The sequence below is a fragment of the Corvus hawaiiensis genome, chromosome 3, assembly GCF_020740725.1.
Source record: "Corvus hawaiiensis isolate bCorHaw1 chromosome 3, bCorHaw1.pri.cur, whole genome shotgun sequence".
In the NCBI taxonomy this organism is placed as follows: Eukaryota; Metazoa; Chordata; class Aves; order Passeriformes; family Corvidae; genus Corvus; species Corvus hawaiiensis.
The window spans coordinates 120,984,657-121,005,220 of NC_063215.1; the positions used below are offsets into that span (position 1 = coordinate 120,984,657).

The 20,564-nt window shown below is 49.4% G+C and overlaps 1 protein-coding gene across 10 annotated transcripts in view; it reads left to right on the forward strand.

The window, feature by feature from the left end:
* Positions 1-20,564, forward strand: part of RALGAPA2 (Ral GTPase activating protein catalytic subunit alpha 2) — a 92,851-nt gene that overhangs the window by 25,764 nt on the left and 46,523 nt on the right. For 8 of the 10 annotated variants that reach the window (XM_048297977.1, XM_048297981.1, XM_048297978.1 and 5 more), the window contains 18 exons: positions 88-170; positions 1,014-1,104; positions 1,247-1,426; positions 3,264-3,457; positions 3,916-4,014; positions 4,262-4,417; positions 11,910-12,038; positions 13,273-13,401; positions 13,948-14,006; positions 14,286-14,394; positions 14,748-14,858; positions 15,187-15,255; positions 15,423-15,560; positions 16,032-16,215; positions 16,972-17,743; positions 18,023-18,094; positions 19,072-19,195; positions 20,000-20,155. In XM_048297977.1, coding sequence (XP_048153934.1) covers positions 88-170; positions 1,014-1,104; positions 1,247-1,426; positions 3,264-3,457; positions 3,916-4,014; positions 4,262-4,417; positions 11,910-12,038; positions 13,273-13,401; positions 13,948-14,006; positions 14,286-14,394; positions 14,748-14,858; positions 15,187-15,255; positions 15,423-15,560; positions 16,032-16,215; positions 16,972-17,743; positions 18,023-18,094; positions 19,072-19,195; positions 20,000-20,155 — 2,855 coding nt within the window. The remainder of the gene's footprint in view (positions 1-87; positions 171-1,013; positions 1,105-1,246; positions 1,427-3,263; positions 3,458-3,915; positions 4,015-4,261; positions 4,418-11,909; positions 12,039-13,272; positions 13,402-13,947; positions 14,007-14,285; positions 14,395-14,747; positions 14,859-15,186; positions 15,256-15,422; positions 15,561-16,031; positions 16,216-16,971; positions 17,744-18,022; positions 18,095-19,071; positions 19,196-19,999; positions 20,156-20,564) is intronic. The other 2 variants (XM_048297980.1, XM_048297983.1) reach the window with 2 other exon arrangements.

The window sequence follows — 20,564 nt, forward strand, 5'->3', positions numbered from 1 at the left end:
AAACATCACTGAAATTTACATGAGACGTGCTGTGTGTTTGGGTCCCACAAGTGTTTATACTTCTTGTTTCCTTTCTGAAACTTCTAGGTAAAAAGGCTGGAAATTGGGCTTCAGACTCCAGATCAGTTCAGGAAAATAAGGGATACACAAAGGAGCATGAAGCCGAGCAAGTAAGACAAACCTGAAAGTCATTACTGATAAGATTCTAGCAGTGTTTTCTTTCTGGTCAGGTGCCTTTTAGCATTTAGAAACTCCGGGAAGTGAACGTGTGAAAAGTGATTAATCCCATTTCTAGCATGGAATCTGGAACTGAGCTGGAGCTGGTTATTATCGTCCTGCTGGGTGTGATCAGTCTGTGTGTCTCCTGATCTCGTCAGCTGCCTCTGCAGGTGTATCTGTGTTCTAGTCCTACACAAGACTTCGGTCCTTTTTAAAAATATTAAACATCAACAGGAAGTTCGTAACTTTTAGAAGATAAATAATTCATGGCTATTACAGAGCTACAGTACACTGGAATAAATGTTTGATGTAGTAAAAAGTACTGATGAAAATGCTTCTCTGCAGCACAGTTCCTATCACCAGCCGTGCATGGCAGATGTTAGTGTGAGTTGACGTTAGCACAGGCAAACTTCATACATTTTTAATGGCAGCTTTTGAGTGAACGGTTGGAACAACAAATGACTCAGCCTGATCATCTTTGCGAAATATGAAGGGCTGAAAGATTTTTTTATACCTTAACAGATGATTTCAGCTGTGTTTGAAAAGCACAGGTAAAAAATCCTGCTTGTTGGCGTGAGAAGCAAGGTTGTGGAAAGGAGGGTAAAGACTGAGATGGGAAAGCCTGATGTTTTCCTGAAGACATTGCGGAGCGCTTGGGCAGTCTGAATATTCCTGAGAATGTCTTGACCGGGTTGTAGCTAATTTCTCATGACTGCATGGGCGTGAAATTTGCTGGCTGGAATGTGGCACAGTTCTAGAAGCCGTATATGCTGAGGTGAATTTTTTCTCTGCAGGTGCTAGTGTGGAGGAGCAGCAGTACAGCGGAGTTAGATCTGAAAGCAGACTTGCAGCAACCACACGGGTATTACGGAGAGAGAGAGAAAAGTGAGTGTTTCCCTCAAGTGCGGCGGCCGAAATCAGCGTTGTGATTTTGTTGCAGACGGCCGAGCCGCGTTTCCGGGGTGCTCTGCTGCTGCAGCCCTTGGGCGCAGGCGTGAGCCCGGGGCTGTGCTCTTTGTGGCCGCAGGTGAGAGCGTGAGCAGCGACACGTCCCTGGGCTGCGGGGCCGACGTGGACATCGCGCTCGTGGCCTGGCAGGCGGCCGAGGATGACCCCGAGGCCGGGGCGGCCACGGGAATGGGCGCGGACCCCGCGGCGCCGCGCTGGCTCCAGCTCAGCCCCTCGCAGGAGCCGGCCAACCTCACAGGTACTGCGGGCCCCAGACCGGGTATGAGCTCGCCCTTGTGTGCCCCAAAGAGGAGCTTGGCTCTTCACTTGGCTTATACGGCACCAAGTGCCCTTCATCGTGCTCATTCAGAATTGTTTTGCCCACCCAGAGTTGAAGGAATTCGGATCGTCAATTTATTTGCCAATAAATGATGATTCAGAAAGCCACCACCCAGCTGAAGATAACTGGGCTTCTTATGGTGCCAGAGCACCGCTGCCCAGCTGGGCTGCAGTAGCTGGTCACTCACGGGCCTGCCCCGCTGTTCAAGTACAATACACTAATTTTCATGTCAAGCGAATGGGTTTTATTTCACAGCAGAATGGTCTGAGGAAGTGTCTTACTGTATTTTTTGACTGATAAGGAATAAGTGGTTCATTCTTTGCCATTTGTAAAGGTACCTTTCATCTAGTGATGTGAGTCAGATGTTAGTTAGGTCAGGAACCTAATGCAGCAACGTGGGAATATCTTACAGGCTGGTTTCCTAATGGATGCACAGTTGCAAGGGTATTTTTTTATATCCACTTTTCCTTTGAAATGTCTGTGCTTTAGCGAACCAGCACAGCCACTCCAGCAGCTCAGAGTGCTGCTGTAAGAAAGGTACTACTGCCCGTGGTAAGGATGATCGTGTATGATAAATGCATTGTTCATGGCTGTGGCGCAAGAATTGCTCCTTTTGAGGGTATGAAGAGAAAGGATCATGTGTAGTAACCCGGAGGGTAATGCGGAGGGAAAGGAGAAGTGGGGTAGCAGATGTGTCACTGCCCAGCAGAGCCAAAGCGCCCCTCTCTGCATTCCTGCTTCTCACCCAAGGCACGGCTTTGCTTTGCTGGGGAAGCCTGATGGGGTAAGGCAGAACAATGCTGACGCCACCACTGAGCAGCAGAGATGCCATTTCCCTGAGCACAGATCCGTAGAAGATCATTCTAATGTTCTTAAATAACATCTGGTTTAGCACCTTGGGACTTTGTAATGCTACCACACAAAAAGTGGAAGAAAATTCCCTAAGTTGTTTTTTAGATATATTCAAACGTAAGAGCCTCTGAAATGCCTTTTATTTCACTAACCTTCCTCGAGTCCTCTGAGGACATGAGTTATTTCCTTCTGCCTGTGCAGAGGTTTCCTGCAATGTCCCTCCACACCCCTTGGCTGCTGCAGGTGCACCCAGAGCACGGGTGTGCTCCCGCCTGCGGACAGGAGAGCTGCTACCAGCTCTGGTCACTAAAATGTGCACTTCAGTGCGGGATTGGGTTTGTACTGCTTAAGAACATGGATTCCATTAGCCTGACAGTCTCCTCCAAGCCCTGCTCTCTGTGCACTCTGCTCTCGCAGGAGCTGCTCTGTGTCAGTGGTGATGCCTGAGCACATTCCTCAGGACTCTTCAGCCATGGCTTTTTATTCTTCTGCCCAGTTGCGTTGCCCGGTCTTGCTACGCTGTGTGGTCTTAAAAAAAAAGAAGTGACTTCTATAAATACAGAAACATTACCTGTAAGAGCCAGTTACTGACTGAATGCATCCCTCAGGTGCGTGCATGTTGCATTTGACTGCATTTGCCTGCCTGTTGAAAAGCCCCCTGGGGGTGGGGATGGTGTGGTGTGGCAGTGCTGTGGCACTGTCACCTGCGAGCCCCTTTGCCTATGTTTGCTGCCCTGTTTTCCTTTGAGTCACAAGAAGCTTCTGCAATGAAAGAGAGATTTTGGGGAGAGAAACCTTTTGAGATGGAAGACGGTTAGAAGGAGTAATGGCCAGATTTTGTTGACCGAATTCATACTTACTCTGCGTTTCTGACTTGTGGAAATGGAACACTTTAAATTGACAGACAGTAGCGAGTTCCTGGCTGACGACTGCAGTATAATTGCTGGTGGAAGCCTTATTGGTTGGCATCCTGATTCTGCTGCTGTGTTGTGGAGGAGGATCCTGGGAATTCTTGGAGATGTGAACAACATACAGTCACCTAAAATCCATGCAAAAGTTTTCGGCTACCTTTACGAGCTGTGGTATAAACTTGCAAAGGTATGTGGTACTTAGAGCTAATGACAGCGGTGCGTTTCTTTTGCTGTGGTTCAGCGTTGGCACCTGCAGCGTGAGCATGGCATGGGGAGGGTTCTGTCGTAAAGGAAGCTTTATCTTGCTTGGTTTCCTGTAGCTAGCTCCAATAGGGAGTCCTGTCCAATGACGGGAGAATTTAAATGGGGTGAGGAAACAGCAGCAAAGAAGAAAGAAATACAGGCATTGGTGTTTGTGTAAAGGCCCATGGTGTGACTCAAACTGGTGGTGTTTGCTTTGGCCAGGGAGCAGCAGCATAGTACAAGCTTTCCTCGGTGGCTTTGGCTGAAGTGGGAACTCTGTATAGCACCGGGTGTAGCGCCTGAATGTAAATGAAGTAAAATTAGAGCATAATCATGTGAAAAAAAGAGCATTAAAACAGTGAGACACTGGTTTTATTAACGCTCTGCTTCAAAAACCGTTAGATCCGGGACAACCTGGCTATCAGCGTGGACAATCAGTCGACTCCCTCTCCTCCTGTCCTCATCCCTCCTCTCAGGATATTTGCTTCATGGCTCTTCAAGGTTAGTGCTGAAATTCTCACACGTGAGTATTTTCCTCCATGTCAGAGCTGAGTTGGCCTGTATTTAGTTGCCTTATTTTTGCCTTTTACCATCACTGCTGGCTAAGACAGCAAGTGCCCTCTGAAGGCTCTTTGGAGCTGGGTATAACTGTATGTGTGCTTTTTTGTGGGAGAGCTGCTGGCGAGGCAGCTTTGCCTTGGCTGGCTGGTGGGGAAAGCAAGGAGTGATGCGGGTGTTGTTGTTGCAGGCAGCCACGCTGCCCAGCGAGTACAAGGAGGGGAAGCTGCAGGCGTTCCGGCTGCTCTGTGCCATGATGAGCCGGCGCCAGGACCTGCTGCCCAACTCCGACTTCCTGGTGCACTTCTACTTCGTGCTGCGCCTGGGCCTGACCAGCGAGGACCAGGTAGGAGCCTTGCTTCGTGTGCCACCGCTCCCTGCGTGCCCTCCTGAGTGCCCTGTGCCGTGGCAAACAGGATGTGCTGCCAAAACCCACTGCTGCTGCTGGGGATGGAAGCTGCTCCGGGTCTCCTGTCCTGGGGTGGCCTCGGGGATAAAGTGTTCCGTGCGAGGCGAGGAAAAGACTTACTCGAGCTGTCAGACGATGGTTGTCTCGCAGAAACAGCTCAGTGCTCGTAGAAACTCTTAGGAAATATTCTTCAGACAGAATAAAGATTATCTAAGAACGCCTCCAGGTTTTTATAGCTGCAGGAGTGAGAGCAAGGGCTGGAGCTCTGCTGGGGGTGGCAGCAGAAAGGGCACAGAATTTCCCCTCAGGAAATTCTGGGAGTTACTGCTGGTGCCTTTAGGAAACCAGCCAGGTTTGATCATTTCTGAGATGGAAGAGGGAAGGAAGGAAGGAATCGCTACCGGACTCTTGCCCTTCAGTTTCCCTCCTGAAAAGTTAGAGCGGTTGGAAAATACTCCTTTTAAACAGATAAGAATAAAAAGGCAGGAGTTTTCTCCTGGAAAATCCTGGAAGTCCTGCTGCAGCTGCCCATCACTCCAGGGCTTCCCCGGGTGTTTTGCAGCCCCACACTGCATGTCCCTCCATGATTTCCCTGGATATTTTGCAGACTGCTGCTGCTCTTTGTTCTTCCTCCCCGCTCTGGTGGCTGCGTCTGCCTCTTGGTGGCACACTTGACCACAGGTTTGCTGTTGTGCGTGCGTGTCCTTCCCGCTGTGCTTTCCTCAGCTGTGGAACTGCTGGGTGAGGTGATAACTGGCACTGCCTTGGAGCAAGGTGTTGATAGGAAGCAGGATCCTTATACCTGCTCCTCTATTTCCAGGGTGATTGGCTCCAAGGTGCTTGCTGGGCGCTCAGATGGCGGGAGCCTCTTTATCAGAGAGGGTGTGGAATCAGAGAGGGCCCAGGATCGCTGCAACAGGGATCCTGGCGTGCCCTCCAGGGTTTCAGTTAGTGCAAACCAAAATAAACTTGGGGGTGGACTTCTTAGCACACATTTGGTTTGTCTGCTAAGCACAGGCATAAATTTCTCCCTTTTTAGGAATGTTCACAGAAGGAAGGGAGTAGGAGGTGCCTCATGGAGGAATTTTCCTTCTGGATGGATCACTAGTGCAACTTTAGCGTTTATGTAGGAAAGCCACAGAAAGACAGCCCAGCTCCAGTAAATCACTTTGGCTGCTTCAGAAGAGCTTTTTAGGTGGTTATGTAATTTAAAAGTGTCACAGTCAGAAACCTCTTTGACCTGAACAGTTTTCAATATTTTGGTTTGCATGACAAGTGTTTTTTGGAACTGTAGTTCTCTTTTCACTCCTCACTTCGGGATGTGAGGATCTCCTAATTGCTGCTGTGTTGTGTCGCTTTTGGTGTTGATAGAAAAACAAAATAATCCAATTTTGAGTATGCTATAAATGAGTACAGTGTTATTCCCAGCAAGCGCAGCCCAGCTTTGGTCTCGGGGGGTGCATAAAAGAGCAGTGTGAGGGTGTATTTTATAGGAGGCTCCCGCGGCGCTCCGAGCCCAGGATGTAGCAATTAGCTCGGCAGAGGAGACGGTGGGGTAATGAGCTGCAGCTAATTTGTCCACGTGGAAGTGTCTAACAACAAACATCCCTGGAGAAGCGAACAATTCCGTGCGAGGATTGCATCACCTTTCCAGGTGGGAGCAGCCCTGGCACAAACGGCTGCCGTGTGGAGCAAGCCGTGGTCAGGGAGCGCCGGGAGGGGCCCGGGGCCAAGGGACCATCTGTGGGGTGCCTCCCTCCTGGCCCGCTCCAGCCAGTGGCATTGCTCTGCTGCTGAGGGGGCCTGGGGTTTTTTCCTGGTTTTTCATGAATGAAGTTCGTCAAGGCTCACAGCCTTCCCTCCCTGGCCTCCAGCATGAAGGAAGGAGAAGTGGCATGTTCACTGCCACACTGGGGGTTAGTGAAGGTGGTTTACCCATGCTTAGGCAATGGAAAGATCAGGAAATGTTGCTGGAGTGCGGTTTGTAGGGATGCTGTGGGGTGGCCTGCTGCAGTTTGGGGGGAGGCATAGCTGCCTTCTGCTGCCAGCTGAGCCTGATGGCTGGAAAACTCCTATTCCAGCAATTGCAACTAGGTGTGTCTTTTGATTCAGATAATAAATACAGCTTTTTTGGTTAACCCAAAACCTAACGCTGCAATGCACAGCTTTTGCAAATACCTGAACCAGGAAAAGAAATGTATTCTGTTACTGCTGGTTTAGTACTGCTGCTGGCTGTTTACCATAGCAGTACCTTTTGCTTCATTCACATGGAAAAGTCTCCTTGCTCCATAGCTTCCTCCTATTTGCTGAAGACCAGAAGTACCAAAATACAATCACAAACAGCTTCTCAGAAGATCAGCTGTTGAGAAAATTGTGGTTCTTCATCTCTGGTCTTTCTGGTACTTAAATAATCCTTTGAGATTGCTGGTGGTTTTCTCCTAAGAATCCTGTGGATTTTTGTGACACAAAAATTTCCTATTTCTGTCTAAATTTCCACTTGTAGTTTGAGAGGAGAAGGCCGTGCAGGTGAGGTGCTTAACCTTGGAGGGACACTGTAAAAAGAGGCAGGTTTTCAATCCTTTTTCAAGTTCCAACCCTCGGCTGTTCAGTGTAATTTTTTAGCCAGTCTCGCCCTCCTACCAGGGTGAGCAACACTGAGGTGTTGCCTGCAAAGTGACCGAGGGGGTCAGTTGTATTCCTGACTTTGGGAGTGAGCGTAAGAAATAAAATTAGTAAAAGTATGGTGGTACTTACTTGGCAGAGTACCCCTGGGACAGGATGCTTACATTTTTTGGAGAACATAGTCAAAGGTGGGGACTTCTGAGGCTCTCTGTGGAAAGGACAATGGACAGCCAAGGAAGGAGACGCTGCTGGCGGCTTTTTCAGTTCAGTGATATGAAGAGCAGAACAAGCTTTAAATATGGAATGAGAGGAAAATCGCCCCAGTCCAGCCAAGCTGGCAGATGTCCTGGGTGATTAAATGTCAGCACACGCAGCAGGCCTGCCCGTGGAGCGCAGCCTGGCTGCAGCCCCGGCCCTTAGCAGCTTTGTTTCAGCTCGATTCCTTTGAGCAGTGCAAGGATGCCGTGGACGAGCCGCTCTGTCGGTAGCGGTGGCGAGGAGCCGGTGCCCGTTGTCCGTGGCCTCTGTGTTTGTTCTGAGTGCGCTGTCGGTGATTACGGAAAGGAAGCTGCGGCAGCTCTGCGGTGAGCTTCTGTAGAAACGCTGCCTCGAGCTCTCTGCGTGGGAAATGGCTCATTTGTAATAGGAAGCGGTTTGCAGTAGAGCTGCTACCGGAGGAGTCATTAATTACCTGTTCGTATTAACGTTGGTCTGACATTAAAAAAGCCCCAACATTTGTGGGCTTTTGTATCTTTGTGTCCAGTTGCTGTTACTCAGCAGCTAGGAGCAGTGCACAGCAGCAGTAGCCTTGTGAAGGTGCAGTAAATGAGTAGCTTTGCTTTTGTCCCCTGTGGAACGGGTGCTTCTTGCCTGGATTTCTGCCTGATGGCGCTGCACACGAGGACCCTTGGTTGTACAGAAAGCATAGTGCTGTTTAGATTCTTTCCCAGACTGCCATTTAAAAGGAAATAACCTTAATGTAGCCTATTAAGGCTTAGATTCCCCTGTTTCAGCTTCTCGAGACTTCTTTCCAATGGCCACCATGATTTTCTCCCTCTTTTAATCCACCCCCTATCTCATTCTCTGTGGAAAATTTGCCTGTGCGCTCCCATTATGTGCTTTGAGTGCTTTGAAAAAGTGTTAACGGACAGCACGTTTCCAGTAGGGACAAACAAAAGTCCAAATGCCAGGGTCTCACAGGAACTCTCACATCCCCCTCTGCTCGCCCCAAGCAGGCTAAGTGGGAAGCGCTGGAGAAAATAGCTGCAAGATTGACTGGAAGCAAGGGGGGCAGCCGGGTCCTGCCAGTTGCAGGAGCTGTGCATTCTGAAATGGTTTTGGTAGTTGTGTTCTTTTCTATTTATTTTGCCCTAATTCATTTGACCTTGCCAAGTGGCTTCCATCCCACCCAGACTCCTGCTTTCTGGTCGGTGGGTGCTCTGTCTGTCAGAGCTCGGAGCAGTGCCACCAGGGGCATTTGGGAGAGAGGAGTGTGGTGACACAAAGCCACCTCCACATGCCAGGCAGTGCCGTGGCCTCGGCACCCGCACCTTTGTCCCTCTATCCGCTGGCTGCTCAGGGACTGCTCTGCATGTGCACAAAACAGAAGGTTCATCCCAGTCCTTAATCCCAGTGGTCTCCCTGCTTGTGAAAGTATGGAACGTGCTCCAAAATGGGAGAAATTAAAAAAGGCTCCCTCCATTGTGTTGCAGCCTTGAGGGACTTGAGCAAAGATAACTGGTTTGGGGTTAGGTCTTACCTGGCACCTTGAAATGGAGTTTTCTGATAAGCCAATCCTGGATCTCCTGAGCTTGTCAAAATACTTCATAAATTTTTATTGGAACTTAATTTTTGACAAGTTAACTCTTAACCTCAAATGTAGCGATAGGTAGGGGAAACTTGGAATAAGTAAGCGGAAATGTTTGTTCCTTTAAAGTAAAAGAGGAAAAGGGAAGATTTACCACCTAAGTCTTCTGTAAATTAATAATCTTTCCCGTGCTGTAGATCTCAGCTGCCAGTGAGGTGTCTGTTGGTGAGGAACAGAGTGAACTTTCAGTGAAAAATCCGTGTTGTTCCTTCCTGTTGAGGGACAATTGGAAACGTGAGGAAGGCAGCTGGCGGGCTATTCGGTTACACCTGTAATCTGCAAAAGCTCGGAACAAAAATTAGGTGAAGAATATTTTTGCAATTGACCTTTCAGCGAACTTGCATAAATTTATTTCGCTTACTCAGTGGATGTTCATGACCTTATAATTTGAATTACTAGATTAACCTATACTGAAATACGATGCCATTTATAGGGTTAATGCATTTGAGAAGGACACGCATGTGATTGCCCCCTCCTCTCCCCTCTCCCCCCAGCTTTAACACCACAGAGCATCGTTTTGAATTGAAATAGTCCGTAATGGTCCTTTTTTTCACTTTTCTTTAACAACATGAACACTAAATTATAGCTGTGCAATTATGTAAACAATGGAAATGCTTCCAGAATGAATACTTCCTTTTAAATTTTCATTTTGTGTAATTGCTGAAAGGTTTGGAGCCATAATAAACCAAAATTATTTTACACATTTGTCGTTCTAAAGGTCAATTATGAAAGGAGTAAAGCAACAACACTGTGCGGAACGAGTAAACCAATTTCCATGGCCATCACCATATGTTTTTCTTATGGCTTGTGTTTTCCAGTTGCTGTGTACATAGCATTCAATTAAAGTGATTCATTGACTAGGCTGGAGCTGCTGCCCGGAGTTTACGTTACAGGGAAGGGAAGGAAGCGGCCCGGCTCTGTTTGAGTTACCTGATTTTGCGGTATCGCTGATAGCACAGATGTTCTCGCTCCCTCGCCTTCTCACAAGCCTCTCTCTGCTGATAAGCTCCAAAGCTACCAGACTGCTGCCCCGGATCCTGTTTGGTTGCAAGCTGGGTGCTTTGCTGATGGGGAAAGGGGGAAAAGCCTGGCGGGTTACCTGTGAGCGCCCTGCTGAGCAGAACAGCAGTGCCACGGGTGGGGCACAGCCTGCCTGGGCCTGAGCTGGGCTGCAGTCCCCCAAAGGGCGGTGAGTGCCTGAGCTGAGCCCGGCTGAGCGGGTCAGAGGGAAGGCGAGGACTGCTTCAAGAGCTTCTGGAAGTGAATTTTTGCTTTAGGGAAAATGATTTATTTTTAGCAGCGCTGCATCTCGTGACCAGCGAGCGGATCCCTGCAGCCCCACTCCTGCAGCCTTTGGGAACACGTGTGCTGTCACAGCATTCGTGTATTACAGGAACAGTTTTGTGGTTCTTCTTTATTCCTGTATTGGGAGCGTTCTGAGCCAGGGAGTAGGGAGCAGAGCCAGAATCCCTGCCCTGGTGTGTGGCAGATGGGAGCGCTGGGGTGAGGACGGGAGTTAATGCAGTTGTTTGGAGCGGTTCCCTGCACTCCCTGGCCAGGTTAGCCCGGGCTCCTTTATTGTGGCACATGGCAGCAGCAGCAGCCTGCTCCCATCTGCTGCCCTGAGCAGGGGCCAGCCCTGCCGTACCTGGCCCTGCTGGACAGGTGTGGCGTGCCGGACCAGCACGGAGCGTTAATCAGCCCTTAATTATAACGAGGTGGGTCCTTTGTTCTGCTCCGACTGAGAGTTTACCTCCCGGCTTTATGAGCGGCTGCATCCATCCGCTCTGGTTCTCAATGTTTGCATTGACCCGTATTGACTCAAAATGTATCAAAGGAAGTGATTAAAACAAGTTTAAACATTAACTCGAGTGGCATTTTAGCTTATTCAGGAAAGTGAAAGCATTATCTGCTACTGTGTTAAGAACTAATACTGTTTATTTAAATATATAACAGTCGTTTCATAGGATGCTGCTGTTGAAAACACTTCGTGGAACACTAAGTAGGGGCTATGTGGGGCTTTGAGAAAATAGCACTGATGTTAAAGCACCTCTTCATGTAGAGAAAGTTGGGTTGGCTTTAGCTTTTGCTGTGGAGATTGAGCACGAGGACACATTCTGGGGCTCTTAAGTTCATTCAGGCTGTCGTTGACACATCATGAAACCAGTAAGGATGGACGTGATAAAAGGGTTTTCCTTTGCAGCTTTTCAAAATTTTATTGAGTGAAAGATTGTTTTCTACTCAGTATAGAAATAGCTTGATCTAACTCTTCAGCAAATGCAGTGTTGCAGGTAAGGATTATGTAGATTTTACGCCTAACTTTAAACCTGCTGAAAGCTTGTAGGGGAAGGAATCTTAACTCAAATAGAGGAACTTCGCTCTGGTTCAGAGAGAGCGTGAAGACTTGAAGCGTGGAAGGATTAAAGATGAAATGCTTATCTTGAATATACTCTGTACCACAGGGTGATGATGAGCAAAGCTGGGGCTGCTGCTCTGTTCCTTCAGGGCACAGGGAGCAGGCAGGCCTTGGGGGGGCAGCTTGTGTTCTTGTGGCACGGAATTCTGAGAGGTTTTAGGAACTAGCTCCTCTGGACTGCGGCAGTGTTTCATCTTAAACCTATTAAACGTTTGGATGCTTGAATCTAAAGTCTCGTTTGACAGAATGGTTGTGCTGAGGCACAAAGAGACATGGCTGCATGGTGTGGGTTTTTAATAGGAATTTAGGGGCACAAAAGTTACCAAAGTACCAAATGTGCTTTTGTTACTCTACGCCCCTGGAGTGGAAGGTGGTGGTTACGTGGAGGTCAGTCTGCACACAGAGCTCTGGGAATTTCCACCTCAATCAGTGTGGGACTAGCGAACCTCAAAGTTACATCTTCTCGAAGCCTCCCTTTTGCTTTTGGGCTTTCTGGCTTTTCTCACAGGTGCCTTCTCTTGCAGGACATCCTGAACACCGTCATAAAGCACTGCCCACCGTGGTTCTTCTTCCTGGGCCTGCCTGGCTTCACCATGCTGATCAGGGACTTCCTGGGGGCGGCCGCGCGCGTGCTGAGCGCGGACACGCCGGAGGTGAGCAGGGCTGGCTCCGCAGAGCCGCGCTGCCGGGGCTCTGGGGGTGGGTGTGCGAGCGTGTGAGATCCTGGGATAAGGCACCACACTGGTACTGCTGAGGTGTTTCATCCAAAGGCTGAGGTGCAAGGAAAGCGTGTCCTGGCAGCGTGAGCTGCGTTGCAGTGAGCAAACACCAAGAGCGGGGAACTCTTGGGGTGATGCAGCATCTCTGGCTAAATGTCAGCACTGATAGAAATGTGACTCTAAATGATTAAGTTATTGAAGGGTAAGTAAAATAGCAAATCAATGGTGGGTTGCCACAATAAAGGTAAAGGTCGGGCAGTCCTGGGAAAAACAGGAAAGCTCTGTTGCATGCGGAACACCAGCTCAGGGGAGACCTTTCTGTCTGTTCTGGCTCAGGGCTTTTGCTGCCGCTCTTGACATTTGCGTGGCTGAGCGGGTGGCTGTGCACAGGGCCGCAGCCCTCTCCCGCTTCAGCAGAGCTGGAATGGTGAGCCCAGCCACGCTTCCTCCGTCGGCCCTCAAAGAGCTTGATCGGCCTCACTGTCGATCCAAAGCTTAAAGGGCTAATAAGAAATGGATGCTCGATTTTTCCGAGGAAAAAAACAAACCGGGACACCCCCTTCCCTTTCTCCTGCATGTGTAAAACTGGGTGTGCCTTGCGTTTCCAACATTGCACAGTAGCTAATGTGTTTATAGCTCGTGCCATGGTGCTTTTGATGGTTTTATTGGAGTAGAGATCTCCCTGCGCGTTGGTATCACCTGCGCAGTGAGCGAGAGTGGGGTGTGCACCCACTCTGTGCCACAGGATCGCCTCACAGCAGTGCTGGATGAGTGCTTCAACTCCTCACTGAGCTGTTCCTCAGAGGTACTTTGTTGGCATCAAACGGCTGATTGTCAGATTGGGGAATGAGGGGAAGTATTAAAGATGTAGGACGTGCTCAGGAGTGGGGCCGGGTGCCGCTGGAGGAGCAGCTCAGCCCCACCAAGAGAACGGAGCAGCACAGCAGAAAAAGCAGGGGCAGGAGGGTGTGTGTTAGGTACTGCCTAAACCCAGCTCCTGCTGGAGTTGGGAAGGAAAAGCTCCTGGAACGTGTTCCCTGAGACACCCGAGTGCTGCACGGTGAGCGCAGCAAGCTGAGGATGGCAGTGCACGCTGGCCTAGAGCTGAAGGCACCTCCGTGTGTGGAGGGTTTTTAGGGAATATTTCTGCTTGCTTGCCCTTCTCCAGGCTCCCCGTTCCGAAGCTCACACCATCCTTGGTGCTCTTGTGTGCTTTCCAAATACCTACCAGGGAATCCCACAGTTGGGACCCGTTTCAGAAGCCAGTGAGAGCATCACGGGAACTGCAGATGTGAAGGTAAAGCCACATTCATTGTAAATCCTTAGGTACCTAACCTGGTTTTACTGTGCAGTGACTTCATTCCTGCCCAAATGGTTGCCCTCACACAAGCCTCGGCCTCCTGTTCTTGCTTTCTTCATCAGGCCTCGGAGACTCACTGGAGGCGTCTTAAAACTGTCCTAATTTTACAAGTATCTTTTCTGTAGTAAACAATACACTAAATTTTTCATGACGTGTTTTGGTTAGAACCTAAACACTGCAGTTTGTATGAAGCCACCACCACTTGTTGTTCGTAGCTGCCCCTTGACATTGGAAATGAATTGATTTCCTCTTGCTGCCTGTACACGAGTCGTCAGTTGATTTGATTTGTCTCCACGAGGACCTGTATATTTGAGTTGTAATTGGTGTTTCTCCCTTGACAAAATACAATTGGCATGAGATAAAGATGCTTTAGCAACAGACTTGAGAATTGAAGTGACTTCATCTGTAACTATGTCAAAATTAAACAGCTTTAAAGTAGATGTATGAAAAACATGCTTATTCTAATTTATTTTGTTATTTTAGTATTGCCTCATAAGCATTTTATTGAAGAATGCTGCAGAGGAGCCAAGTGAAGCTGCAAGGTAAAATACTGAGTAAAAGAAATGGGAAAACTGTGGAATTGGTTAGGTTGGAAAAGACCTTTAGCATTATCAAGTCCAACCACTTATGGCTTGGAAAAGCCTTTTCTTGCTGCTTATTTTCTGCTGCTGCCTTGTGGTTTGGTCCTGTGAAGTGGAGCCTTACTGTGTACCATGAAGGTGCTGGCCTCTCATCTCTCTGCATTTTTTTCTTCCCCCCCCACCCCTACTAAATATTCCTCTGAAATTTCTGACAAGCTTCCCCTTTTTCTTTCCACCAAGGTGCATAGCCATCTGTGGCCTCGGAGTGTGGATATGTGAGGAGCTCATGCAGCGCACAAACCACCCCCATGTGAAGAAAGCCATCAATGTCATAGGTGTGACGCTGAAGGTATTGCTGTGGCAGGCTCTGATGGCTGGGCTTTGGGAAAAAAAGGCTTTTTCACTTTGCAGATGGTCACTGGCGGTCTGAGGCTCAGGCTGCTGCTGTGGTATCGTGTGCAAGCATGCAGAATATTTGCAAAAATAGCCTGTGTGCCTAGAGACTCTTCCCTGGCAAACTCACGTGAAAGATCACGCAGCCACTGTCAAACCTGGTGGTTCCTGACGCCGACCATGTGATTTCACAGCGCTAACGCTGCTTGCTGTTTGCAGAGATGCAAAACAACGAAGTGTAGAAAAGCTAAATGCGTTGTATTGTATCTGGACATTTTATCTGGCTTTTGATCACCTTTTTTCTTCCAGTTTTCCAGCAAGCTGGTAGCTCGGGTGGCCTGTGATGTCCTTCAGCTGCTGGTGTCTTACTGGCAGAAGCTTCAGGAGTACGAATCCTCCCTGTGCCGGAAAATTACCGAAGTACGTCAGATTCTTTGAAATGCTTGTGTGGAAATCATGTGCAAAATTGTCTCAATTCCTTCCTTGGGCTGCTGTGATTTTGTTAACTCCTCCTTTTTTTCATTGTTAAGAATGTACTTGCTACACTCCCTGGACCAGTGCAGGTCCCTCATTTGTAGCGAATTGTTTGTGAAGTGCTCAGTAACACGTTTCCTTTCGCTTGGACATTGACTGGCGCAGGCAGTTGGATGCTCCTACTGAACCTGTTCCGTACCCTGTGCAGTGAGGGTCTGTCTCTGCAGAGGAAGAAGCCGAATGCCTTTCTGACACTTTGTTTGTTTGGCTGTAGATCCTCGTGGCCACCATTGCGTTTCTCCTGCCAAGTGCCGAGTACTCCTCCGTGGAAGCGGATAAGAAGGTGTGTCGCTGCAAAGAGCTGTCTCCGTTCTTTGTGCTCTTTGAGGGGGGTTTTAAATGAGGTCGCTCCGAACCACAGTTGAATTTTAAACTTTCCAACTCATACCTTAGAGTCTGGGTGAATTTATTAGAACGTACCTAAATGCCACGTTCCGTGCTCTTATTCAGTTTATAGTTTCGCTGCTGCTGTGCTTGCTGGACTGGTGCATGGCACTGCCCGTGAAAATGCTGCTGGAGCCTGTGTCTGCTGGCGCCGTGGAGGATCAGCATGCATCCAGAGCTCCTTTGCTGGATTACATTTACAGAGTGAGTACGGGGAAGGAACGTGGTTTGCTCTGCCTGGCTGCTTAAAAGATGCCTTTCACACACCCTGAAGGCACAGAAGCAGATTTGTCAAGCTCTAGAAAATCATGGCGTGCAGGTGAGAAGTCACAAATGCAGAATGCTAAAAAGGTAAGACAAGGTGTAGAACAGACAGGGGATGGTGGAGACCAAGGTGAAATGCTTAAAATAATGAGCCCGGGAAAATCATCTTTGCAGAAATACTTGGATTATTTGAAGTGGGCTGTAAAAACACAAACTGGGCCCTGAAGTGAGCTGTTGAAGTCCAGAACCGGTGCAGATACGGAGACTGTTAGTTTAGAAGTGCTGTTAATTTGGACACAGATGGGCTTTGTAGTGTGTCCTGGCTTCCCCGGTGTCGGAGCTGGGGGGGCCCTGCTCGCTGGGGCTGCTGGGGGCTGGCCTGGGTCGGTCACTGGCTCGGTGCCCCCACAGGTCCTGCACTGCTGCGTCAACGGCTCCAGCACCTACACGCAGCAAAGCCACTACGTGCTCAGCCTGGCCGACCTCTCCTCCTGCGACTACGACCCCTTCCTGCCCCTGGGGAACGTCAGGAGCTCGGAGCCAGCCCAGTGCCCCTCCTCCACCGACTTGGGCGACCTGCTCACCGTGGCTGAAGGTAAGGGAGTGCCCAGAGCACGGGCTGGGCCAGCATGTGTGTGCAGCAGCTGGGAAGTAGTGTTCCAGGTTCCATCTCTGCCTTGAAAACATGCTTCTCCTTACTGCACGTAGCAACTGTTCCTTCAAAACTGGGCAGAGCTCTCTCTGGGTGAATTCCAGTTGCCTCTGTGATAGGATGTTTGAGTTTGTTGCCAATGCTGCTCCTTAGAACAAATTTCTGTTTTGAAGATGTAGGAAAGAGAAATGCTGTGAACCACAGAAAAATGGTTTTAGACTGAATATGAAAAAACCCTAGAAGTTAGGAGGTTTCTGGCTATAGGAGGAGTAGCATTCCCACAGGAGAAGTGGAGGCACAGTGTATCACAGAGCACAGTCACTTTACGAAATACGATGTATGTGCCCGTGCTGAGGGGAGCATCTGAGCATCCAGGAGGTCTCTCCCTGCCTCACCCAAGACTCTCCCTCCTGCCAGGGATGGAGGAGCATTGCTTTCCAGTGACATCTCTGGTTTACCTTGGCTTTTGGGCCATGGCACCCTCCTGCTCCTATGGCTGTGGGGATGTGGTGAAGTAAAACAAAACCGTGGGACAGGTAGGATTTCTTGGAAAGCTGTTGGAAGTAGTTCCTTGAACAGGAAGGATCAGGAGGTCAGACAAGGCGAGCTGCTGTAATGTGGCAGAAATCTGCAGGAGCTCCTTCTGTATTGCCTCTCGTTGCTGTTACCGATGCCCTGTGTCTTCATTGATTGTTTCAGAGAAGAGGAGGAGGAATTTGGAACTGATCCCTCTCACGGCGCGGATGGTTATGACTCACCTGGTGAATCACCTGAGCCACTACCCGCTCAGCGGAGGCCCCGCCATCCTCCACAGCCTCCTTAGCGAGAACCACGACAACTCCTACGTGGAGAGCTCCGAGCTGTCCTCGGAAGTGTTCCGGAGCCCCAACCTGCAGCTCTTCGTGTTCAACGACAGCACTCTCATCTCTTACCTCCAAATCCCTGCCGAGAGGAAGGCGGGCGCTGAGCCGGCAGCGGCCCCCTCGGACGTGAGGGTGATCGTCAGGGATATCTCAGGGAAGTACTCTTGGGATGGCCGGGTGCTGTACGGGCCTCTGGAGGGCTGCCTGCCGCAGCGCAGCACGGCCAGTGCCTTCGTCGTCTCTGGCGACGCGGAGCAGCGCTCCCTCTCCCAGAACGAATTTTCCCAGGCGGAGGAAGGAGAAGACGCCCTGGACCAGCTGCTGGAGAGGATTGGGAGCACCAGCCCCGAGTGCCTTCTGCACCCGCAGCGCAAGCTGAACGAGCCGTCGCCACCGCCCTGCGGGATGAGCCCCGAGCAGGAGCGCGCCATCACCGAGGCGCTGCTGAGGCAGAGCGCCCAGGAAAGGGCGTTCATGCTGGAGTGCGGCTCGGACTGCAGCATGAGGGTGGCCCGCCAGGAGCCACCGCCTCCTGCCGAACCGCAGGCCTCCTTCTATTTCTGTCGGCTGCTGCTGAATGACTTGGGAATGAACTCCTGGGACAGAAGGTAGGAAGAGAGGATCCAGAACGTGCTTGTAGTAGGGTACTCTTCTCACTTCTCATCCCCAAATGTGTACGTGCCTAAGAAAACGAGCATTGTGTTGCTGGGGGCTAGAGCAGAGTTTTGAACTTCAGTGATTATTTGAAACGGGTCAATAGATGGTGTATAACAATCATTTTAAGAAATCGTGTCGTGTTAATTCATTCTCTCAGCTACTTGGATGACAAAATGCTGTGTCTGCACTGTGTTGCATTCACCTTCAAGCATTTTTTTATTTACTTTTAGAAAAAGCTTTCATCTGCTGAAGAAGAATTCAAAATTGCTGCGAGAACTGAAAAATCTGGATTCCCGCCAATGGTAGGTGATGTGTGGTGAACACACCATTGATAAGGTTCGTGTTTCCCAAGGAAGAATGAGTCACCAGAACCAAAGCTTCATTCCCAGTGAATCCAAATATTGGTATGAAAATCGGACTGTTTGTTTCTCCAGAGTTCTGTAGCCTGCATGGAGGAGCCACCCTCACTGGCACGTTCTCTGCGTACGGAGATTTCCAAATCAGTGGCAAATAATGAGACAGATTTTTTTTCAAGTTTGCTTTAGCTGAGAGGGGAGGGAATCAAATTGTTTGTGGCCTGGATTCAGCTGACACAGAACGGCATTTTCTACAGGATGAGCCCTGTGTCAGGAGCCATATTTTGGGGGGTGATCTACCCAGAACTGCTCCTCAGCCAGGAAGTGACAGAATGGAGTTCTGGATGTTGCATTTTATTTTTCATTACTCGGCATAGAGCTGTTTGAAGAACAGCTGCAGCACTGCGGAGTTCTGAGTTCCCTCTATCCCAACAATTTCCGTATCAAACGCACTTTGCTTGCTTTCAAGGAAGCCAGCTGTCCCTGTCAGCATTGTAAAACTCAGCCCAGGGTCCAAAAGTCAATAATGTTTCTTCTGCCTTGTATGTCATCACCCCGTAATTAAGATTCTGTAGGTCAAATTATGGTCCCATTAACACCTGTGCCACCTCGCTGTCTGCGCAGTGCTGCACAGATCTGAGTCATTAACCCTGTAATTGGAATTTGGTCACCAGTTCTGCGGCTGGTGCACAGGAGGAGCAGGCTTGACTCTGCTCTTGGAGCTGGGGTCTCTGCAGTGGGGTTTTGGTGGCAGGAAAATGGGGGGACATCTGAAAGCGACTATGTTTTGTGTGCCTAAGAGAAATGGGTGTACGGAGCTAAATGTGGGCACCTGCTCGTATGTTTGGAGTGCAGGGGAATCTGAAAAACAATTTTGAGCTGAAACTTCTTGAACTTTGATTTATTTTTCCGTCTCGTGGCAGTCGTGAAACTCACAAGATCGCCGTGTTCTACATCGCCGAGGGACAGGAGGACAAGTGTTCCATCCTGGCCAACGCAAGGGGAAGCCAGGCGTATGAAGATTTTGTTGCTGGACTGGGCTGGGAGGTAACAGCCGTAAATTTAGACAAGCTGCCACGCTGCTGGTGGCACTGCACAGCTGTTAGTTCACCAAAAAGAAAATTTCTTGACACACTGATGGCTTGGCTGCTTTTTAGCTCTTGCCGTGGTCGGAGCACACACTCAGCACAGGAGTTCTTTATGACGTGTGCAGGTTTCATTTGCTTTGTCAGAATGGCATGTCGCCATCTAAATGCCATCAACGTTTTTGGGTTTGGGAAATACAGAGTGTTTGGGAAATACCCAAGTGCCACAGGGAGATGCAGCATCCTCAGGCTGGTGCTGTCAGGAAAGCAAACACGCCTTTGGACTTGGGCTTGACTTCAGAGAGGTGTTTCTTCTGATTAAACTTCTGGAATAATTTCTTGTGAGGTTTTTCTCTCTGTACAAATCTTCAGTTTCTTCTGCAGTTCTTCTGGTTCTTTTTCTCTCTGCCTCTTGTAGCGCTCCTGGCAGTGGGAGCTGTGAGCCCCACAGAGCCCTCAGCCAGCAGCGTGTGGCAGAATGCTGTTGTTTCCTTGCTGCTGTTTGCTGGAGGAAGGTAAAATTGCTGGATAGATGATCGCTCAGGAGCTAGTTAAGAGAGATTTACTTCTAGTAAATGTCAAATGCAGGCACGGAAAAGACAAATCTAATGGGAAGATCGCAGAGCTGTAGGGGAAGACTTTTTCTCTGGAATGGTTGCTGAGACCTGGGGTGGTGATTTTATTAATCTTGATACAGAAGTAAACGCTGACTGTGCATCAGTCTTTTCAGATTGCTGCTGTTTGTTTGTGCCTTTGGCTCCTTCAGGTCGACCTATCCACGCACGGCGGGTTCATGGGCGGCCTGCAGCGCAACGGCAGCACGGGGCAGACCGCGCCCTACTACGCTACCTCCACCGTGGAGATCATCTTCCACGTGTCCACCAGGATGCCCTCGGACTCGGACGACTCACTGACCAAAAAGGTAAAGGCCTTGCAGTGCGTTTTGCACCACTGCAGTCATCAAGTGCTTTGGTGAAGGTTTGAAGTGGAAGCAGCTTGTGCTAACTGGCCCTGGCCGGCCGTCCCTGCGGTGCCACGTGGTGCTCCGCAGCTGGGTTAGCTGAATTAAATGGCATCTAAATTCTGGGTTCTGAAACACAATTAACATTTCCATGGTAGCCTCAAATGCCACTGTGAGTAATAATATTAGCAATAATTTCATTTGTACGTTGTCTGCCTGCCAAAACTGCTGTAGGTTGGTAGAACAAAACAACCAAATGTGGCATCGTGAAACCTTCCAGACAATTCGTCCCATGTGGAACAGTAAAGCAAAAGGGGGGCGGGGGGTGGGTGACAGGCTCTGGAACCCAAGCAGCCAGCTGAGGGTTCAA